The sequence below is a fragment of the Colius striatus genome, chromosome 3 (genome assembly GCF_028858725.1).
Source record: "Colius striatus isolate bColStr4 chromosome 3, bColStr4.1.hap1, whole genome shotgun sequence".
Lineage (NCBI taxonomy): Eukaryota > Metazoa > Chordata > Aves > Coliiformes > Coliidae > Colius > Colius striatus.
In genome coordinates, this window is record NC_084761.1 from 17,573,042 (window position 1) to 17,581,629 (window position 8,588).

Here is an 8,588-nt window from a genome sequence, read left to right on the forward strand (position 1 = left end):
TTAAGGTATCTTCAAGCCAATAAAATTTAGCACAACTAAACCAAGCCATTCTTCACCAACAAATACCAGAAACGTTTATAAGTTTGAAAAGTATTTTCTGCCTCTGTTAAAGGGAAACAAAACAACTAATGCATCACCTGCCCTAGAAGCACTCCTTGCTCAGGAAAATCAGGTAACATCCCCAAAACCTCATTCTCACAAAAAGAAAAGAAAAACATTTTTCTCTCAGACGAGATTCACTTAAATAAAAACAAATAGTTGAAACTATTCAAATCTAGACTTTCTGAGAACTAGGGGAGCAGACTACATTCTTCATCCATTTGGTACAGCGCAGCTATATATTAGCAGTGATGGCCCAGTCAAGGCTGAGATCACCACAAGACTGGTGCTACAAGACACCTGCCACAGAAGACGGCTTTGCTCAGGAAGCTCCCCAGACAGACACAGCTGGCCGCCATGATAACAAATATGGGAATTGCCACAGGATAGCTGAGTCTCACACCATTCCCATGTCATCAGCTTCTGGACGCTGGGCAAGGCAGACACAGTCAAGGAAAGGCATTCCTACTTTTTCATGTGGTCTGGAATTGGATCACAAGTGGTGAGGCTTCTTAAACAAATAGTTAATCATCCATTTTAAACCTATCACTGCCCTTGTAAGAGTAGCTCTCCATGTTGCACTTATATCTATAAAGTTTCATTATGGCGGTTTTCTGGGTGACATCATACTCCAAAACATTAAGAGAACAGCATTACACACAATGAATGTTGTCTGCAGAGAAATGAGTTTCTTAAAAACACGACACAATTTTCTTAATTTCCAGTCTTAAGCATTCCTAATTACCTAGACTCTATACACCAACACAATATCACCTTGGCTGCCAATGAATCAAGAGATACTGATAAACTATCTTTACAAAAATTGGAGGGAACACCTGAAAGTAGGTCAGAAGACATCCCTTTGTTTTCTGACAATCTGTTCAGAGACAAAAATCTCTCTTTTTGCCATGGGTTCCTGCACTGCATTGCCCCTTCTCAGCAGCAGCAACAGTTCAGCCTTGCAGAACTCATCAGTTCACAAGTTGTCCACCAAGGCATAACAACTGAAAAAAGTCACTGTGCAGGCCTCAACTTCAGTAAATTCTGGTAATTTTTCCTTTGGCTTTAGTAAACTGTTTCGAAGGGCACACGGATCAATGGAATTAACAGACATGCTCAGGAAATTTACTCTAGACCACAACTTGAACAATTGATATCCAACAGCTACTCCATTTGTTGCTGCATTAATGGCAGTCACAAATTCACTGACGAGTGCCAAGTCTTACCACAAGAAGCAGCCCCGAACTCAGAACATAATAGCTGCATGTTTTTCTATAATTGGAAGTTTGTGCTGTTAGAAAAATCAGATTCCTGAGCTGCACAACGCATTACATTGTGCCAGTTTTCCCCAAAGGGTGGAGGAAATAGATAAATATGCAGATACCAAGAAACTCTGTTGATCATGCTTAGGCTGAGAAGCAGTGTTAAAGGAGTAGCTTTCAGCTCTTGGCTTGCTTACGTCTCAGATGGAAACCCCTTTTCACAAAGTTCTGCACAGCCCATTTGGTAGGCTGAAAATTGCCAAGAGTTTGTGGAGCTGTATATGCCAACTCCAGTGTTTCCATCAATATAAAGCTTCCTTGCTCTGTCTATTTCACAGCCAAACTACTAACATGCAGATATTAGACACTGTAATCCGTTTGCTACTAGTATAGGAGTGCCTTAGCATTCACACGCATTTTATTTCAATCAGTTACAGTTACATCACGTCCAAAAGTCTGCACATGTTCAGGAAAACAGATCTTCCCTAATTCAATCTACCCAGGCTCTTTAAACCTGTCATTGAATTAATCCACCATCCAGAAAGATCTAAGTCAATTTTCTAATTAGAGACCTTGAACTTCATTTGGAGATAAACAGGAAATGTTTAAGATAACTATTATAAACACTGAAATGAGACTTTTTAAATAAGTACTCAGATGTAGATTAATGCCAACCTAAAAGACCAAGTAAAAAATCAGATTCTTCCCCTGCCCATAAATATGGACATATTTCAGTGTTGTCTACCACTTTTTCAAGTATCTTTGCCAATGACAACAAGCACTCCAAATAAATAATGCTTATCATTTTTTAAAGAATGTTTGGGTGAGCCAGAAATTTTGAAATACTGGAGTCATACTCTATTTATTTTTTTTCCAACACAATTAAGTAGAAAAATATTAAACAAGTACTTCTTTGACATTAAATGGCATTGAGGATTAATGATACATTGATTAAAGTGTTCTGGACTTAAAAGAAATGACTGCACACTTGTGTGACCCCTGGATGCTCGAAAAAAATAGTTTGCAAAGTACTATCAACAAAAGAAAAAGAATCGAAAGAACTTCCTTTAGTAACTCACAGAACAATTCTGGAAAAGACAAGAATCAATGGATAACACTTTAGCAAGAATTAAAAAATATAGTTATTTGGACCATCCACTTTTTTCATGAAGTATTATTAAAATTTATCAGCTTCCAGCAGGTCTTCTCTTACACAAATCAAATGTCGGCAGCTCCTACTGTACACAATCACTCAACAACAATCATTTTAACGTCACTTGCTTTAATATAACAATTATGCTACAATAACACCAATTCCAACTTGGGGCTTACAGATTGCCATAGAAATGCTGAATATAGTTTAGCATGCTATCTTTTATACGGGGCATGGTGATCTGTTATAAGATACATTCACATACTCCTGTTGAGTCACAGTAATCTCATGGGTATAGGGCCTGGAAAAACCTTTTTGTATACAAGAAGCTGTATTTACACCGTGGAAAACTAGTAAAGAACTTAGCTGCTTGCATAGAAACAAAAAGATCTTTCTAAGTTTGCGGTCTCTTCCAGATTTCTAATTAGTTAGATCTTCCTGTCCTTGGTTTAAATTACTGTCGCTGCCCGAGGGCAGATAGAGTATCTCTCCTCATAAAGACAGTAAGTATATCCACCTCTCTGTCAGTCTTGTTCTTAAGATTATTTCACCAGACCTAAATGTTCCAGACCAGTTAGCTACACTAATCTGTACGGTACTCTGCTGATTGCACCTAAAACATGAAAAAACAAATTGATAGGAACAACATTAATAGTTGTGTCCCCAGAGTCAGGAAAGTCTAACTCACAGAAAATTGTTAGACCATCTAACAAGTGTCATTAATTACCAACCTGTTTTTCTGTAAGTAAATGGCATGATACAAACACCTCTGTGGACTCATTTCTCATATGAATTACCCAGCTATGTAGTTCAAATGCTTATTAGTGTATCATTTGAAAGCCTTTAATGACAATACTTCTGAACATTTATTTTCATTAGAGATGACTGCAACTTCAAGTAGAACACTTCCTGAGCTTCTAATCAAGATCTATCTCCCTTTGTAATTTATTAAAGGGTATGAAAACTGTAAGACAAGTGCTCACAGATAACTGAAGAATTATCTTCTTCATGTCATACACAATATAATCCTTTCCATTTCTGAGTCTAACACATAGCTGACCTGCTAGAATGAGCAACTGCTTATGAAGCAGACGGCAGTACCTCACCTCTTGTAATCTGTCAGCGTGCACTAAAGCCTACTCTGTGACTTTTATTTCACAAGGTATTTTACCCACGTAAAGTAGACGTGAAACACGTGTGGAACAGAACAACTGGGCATGAGTCTCGGTCCTCAAAACAGATAAAGGATTAGAGGAATTAATACATAATTTCCATTAAAAGCAGTCTCAGCACATAGCCTCTAAGGAATCACGGTCCAACTGAAAATCATGAAGTTGAGAACTATGGTTGTTTCTTCTCCACTGTCTCCTCCCCTTAATTTTTCAGGCCTAACTAAAAATTCCAAACTGTTTCCAATTGTTTATACTGGAGTTTGGATGTGGTTCAAAATAAAGTCAGATTTGAGCTGGTTGAGTGATTAGCTGTGTGTCTGTCATGGTCAAGATGCCCATTAATTCAGCTCATGTGGAACTAATGACTTCCTAAGCCATGCCTCCACTCCCCCACACACCCTGGCCCTGATTCTTGTGAATTCTCTGACTACATGAGATATCCTTCACAGTGCCACAAGAACCACCACACACACCAAGATTCACAGTTCACTATTCTGGCCAAGACTGAAAGTTCTGATGCCACATCCCAAGATGAGTTTGTCTCAGGTGTCTGGCCCAGATTTGGACAGTCTCTCCAGAGCAGCCAACAAGCCACAGGTGCCAGCACCTGAACTGCCAGTTTTTAATAGGTTTTCTCTCTAAACCACATTCAGAGAGATAAACAATTGGTATTTTACTTCACAGGTTAGCCAGAGCTCGAGTTGCTCCCCTCAGTAGAAATGCTTGCCTGCAGACCTGCAGCACTTGCAACAAATTCATTTAATACACAGAAAATAAAGTATTTAGTGGTAAATTGGATATTGTCATGTTTAAGGCATCCAACAACATTCACAATATAATTGCTGCAAAACATTTAACACATCTACCAATTACTGTGGAATCCTGGTCCACTCAGCTAATCCCCTCTTTAATTAGTTTCCTACATATACTTCATTCTATATACTACTATCCATACAGACCCATAGGCCTCCCATTAAATGTCATTCCTACTTATGTCAAGGTGCTACTTCTCTGATCCTGTCACATATTTATGGTACAATGTCAAGGATGTCAACCTTCAGAAAGTGGCTGTACAAATGGCAGAATCATTCATACCCATGGTAAACAATGGAATAAATCCTGAAATATTTTAGTTAGATGTCCTTTTGTTAGAGACCAAAACCACAGTAAGACATCACCGATACACAACCAAGGTCTGATAACATGCCCATTCCGTCCATCTCCCCACCCTTCAAGTAGGGTGAAAAAGGCTCTCAATGAGTAGAAAGAAAATCAGTAGAAATACACTACCTTGAAAAGCAGCAGTCAAAGACCACCCTACAGAGCAGCAGATTATATCAAAGGACAGATGTCCCAGAGAGGGTAAATAGGAATAGGCAGTCCACCCAAGGTCCACAAGTGCCCCAAGTGAACCAGCAGAGATGGAGGAATTTGAGCCCTCAGCACAGGTGCCTAAACTGTTCCTCCAAATGCTGCTTCTCTTCTAGGGCAGCTTATTTACCTGTCAGATCTCCCAACAGCATACTGATTCCTGACATATTGAACACTACACCTCTGCAAGATGTTCACATAACCTGAAGAGTCCTTTTGATACAGGAGTTGGCCCAACTCAACATAAACTCATCTAAAAGTAGCAAGCTGCAGCAGTACCAGTTAGGATGCACGCTGCCACTTTTTTTTTAATCTCTCTTCAGTGTTATAGAATTGAAATGGTTCTGTTCTGGTACCCATTGTCACAAACACTGGCCTCTGCCAGTATGGCTGCAGGATCCTACTGAGCAATGACTGCTGCACCTCCCACATCAGCCATGAGTTCAACAGCACTTACCAAACCACAGAAAGCATCATTACTCAAAACCTGGAAACCTCAGCCCTGATATTTGCAAGTGAAACCAATCACTAATCTGTCACTAAGTGATTTTACTTTGGGAAATGAAATAAGACCCTGTGACTATCTAAATGCTTTCTTAGTACATTAAATGGAAGGAAGCTAGTAACATTAAATATTCACCAATTAATTTTAATAGCAGATTTGATACTTCTTGAAACAATATATTTTTCAAGATAACTACTATTAAAACTGTGCAGTGAAATATTTCTCCTTCTTTGTATGCTGACTAGTCTAATCATGCTTGATTTCTCGATGGAGCATTACAGGGCTGAGACATCCCTCTCACCTCCTCAGCTGGAGGAGGAAAGACGCATTTCCAGAAATTATCCTGACTCTCAAATCAAAACCTTCATTAGACTGTGGGTTTTGACAAGCTTCAAAAGCAGTTACTATTTAAAATGCTGTTTATATCTAAGTGAACATCTAATGCAAATTAATTTCAACCTCTCTACAGGTTGAAATTCAGATAAAAGACATTATGATGATGTATCAAAAAAAAAAGGAAAGAAAAACAGTGCTCACTTGTGCACACGTATACACTGCACTCTGGGACACTCCCTGGACTCTACACATAGAGGTGACTATACATTGCAGCAGACAACACAAACCTCTCAAGTTTTGTTTCCTTCCCTCTCATCCCCAAATGATGCCCATAAACTATGTTTCTTGAGTTTCATCACCTACAGTGATGAAAGTTTCCTTTTTTTTCTTCAAAGATTTTATTTCTTGGAAAGACAAAAATATTAAGATCAGTAACAAAAGAGTAAGTACCATCTTGTACTAAATTAGACTACAGAAACAAACTCCTAGAAGAGGCAACTGGGTTCACTCAAAGCACTTAAAAACTTTCATTGTAATTGAGCGAAAGTGAGAAGACTCAAGAGTGAGAATGACTTTTTGAATAGCACTTGTTGCCTTTTTCATATATGATTTATACCTGCACGTTTGTATGTTCTTGGGTAAGGAATCAACACAATTAACTTAAGATACTTCATACCAGCTAAAACAGGAAGAAGAAGCAGTTTCAAGTTTAAACTATTAATATTAGAAAAGCAAATGAGTCGGTGTCATTTTAAATAGTTTTTACTGAAAACCAACTGCAGGTAGTTGTTTGTATTTTAATAAAACCAGACTTCACAGTTGCAGATCCAGGCTGTGAAGGTGCTGGCAGACTACGTGGAGAAGAAGCACGAACAATACTCATGCACAGATCACCACACCCCAAGACCCTCCACTGTGAAACAGCCACAGCTTCAGCTGCAGTCAGTCAAAGGTTATTACCGACCTCCCAACCTATACACAACTCTGAACAGTTCTCCACATTTAATTCAGATTTTGCCCTTGAGGTAGAAAGCAGCCCAAGATGTTTATCCCACTCAGTACAGATTACTTGAAATTCCACTTGGGATTTGGAGCTGTGGGCCCAGCACATGCAAAAAAAAAAAAAAAAAGAAAGCCAATAATCACTCCAACCATACAAAAAAAAACCTATTAAATTATAGGAAATGGTAATGAAAGTACACAAGATTTGTTCTGAAGTTAGGCTCTCTTTCGCAGCAAAACAAACATCCTATCAAAAATCTACTACTTAGCCATTATTAGCTGACATGCTTGACCTATTTCATTTGTATACAGGCCTCAGAGAAAATAAACAGTGTGTTATTAGAGTGGAGACCATAAAAGTATAAACTCGGATAAAGAAAAGTTATATTTGTAGATTAAGTTCTCAGTATTCACTGAAAGCAGCGAGGAGCTTCTGGGAAAAAAAACCCAAACCAAACCCTACTAGAAATGCAGCAAAGTTCCATGTGTTCTTCCAACACAAAGAACAGCGGCAGAAGGACACTGTGGGTCTGTGCACGGATCTCCTTCCATAGAATCAGATTAAAGACCTTCCCGGACTGACAGCTGGTAACCGGCAGAAATTACACCTACAAGACTTCTGTTATTTTTGTTAACATTAAGTCACAGAGAATGCACCCTCTGAAGCCTTCTTAAATGTGAGAATGAGTGTGAGACAGACCAAATAACTCCGTACTGATACAGTAACAAGGGAAACGAAAGTCTCAGCACCCACGAAGGGAAGCGCCCAATGCAAGGAGCTCCGCGGATCTTCGGGCGGGGGCATCGGGGCTGCCTTCTGGAGACTCCCTGCTTCGCTTCCCCGCCAAGCCCCCCGGGGCCTCCGCACCTCCCCACGAACCCCTGCGAGAAAGGCGCGGGCCCCGCGCCGTTCCTGTCGCGGCGCGAGTAAACGACACGCACAAACAGATGAGATGGAGCCGGGGGAGACTGAAGGACGGACGCTCCGACAACGAGTTTCAGCACGGTCCGGGGCTGACACCCTGCCCAGGGCCCGCTCCCGGCTCGAAAGCCGAGGACCAGAATCTTCTGGTCATCTGTTTGGTTTCTCTCTTTTTTTTTCTCTCGTTAAATCCCCGAGCAGCAGAGGCCGCCGCCGCATCCCCTCCCCGCCGACACTTTCTTTCTCAGATGAGACACGTCTGTCTTCCCCATATATCCCCGCGCAGGAGGAGTGCGGGAAGCCCGGCCGTGTCTGCTCCCCTCCCCGCCCCGACGTGTGGCCGAGATTGTGGATGGCCTGTGCCCGCTTCCAGGCGGCGGCTTCGCAGAGAACAGCGGAGCGGAGCCGCCGCCCGAGCCCCGCCGGCGCCCCGGCCCAGCCAGGCTGGGCCACCCACGGCCGTGGGACTCTGGCCCCGCCATTCACCTGCCGACGGTCTGGTTAGCCAGCTGCTTCATCCGGTTGAATTGCTTCTTCATGGCGGCGGCCGTTCGTCCGGCGTCCCGCCGGGAACCCGCTGCTCCGCCGCCGCCGCCGCCCCGTCCCCCCCGGCGCGTCCTCCCGGCTCCTCCCCCGCCACCCGCCCCGCCCACACCGGAACCCACGGTCACTTCCGGTCCCGCCCCATTGTCACGTGCCGGGGAGGCGGGCGGAAGCCCGGATGTCCCGCCCGGAGCCCGGATGTTGGCGCTCCGCCGCTCCTCCA

The 8,588-nt window shown here is 42.1% G+C and overlaps 1 protein-coding gene across 4 annotated transcripts in view; it reads right to left on the reverse strand.

The window, feature by feature from the left end:
• Nucleotides 1-8,440, reverse strand: part of ARHGAP17 (Rho GTPase activating protein 17) — a 48,657-nt gene extending 40,217 nt beyond the window's left edge. For all 4 annotated transcript variants that reach the window (XM_061992278.1, XM_061992274.1, XM_061992275.1 and 1 more), the window contains exon 1: nt 8,309-8,440. In XM_061992278.1, coding sequence (XP_061848262.1) covers nt 8,309-8,361 — 53 coding nt within the window. In that variant the 5' untranslated portion in view covers nt 8,362-8,440. The remainder of the gene's footprint in view (nt 1-8,308) is intronic.
• Between the last annotated feature and the right edge of the window lie 148 nt (nt 8,441-8,588).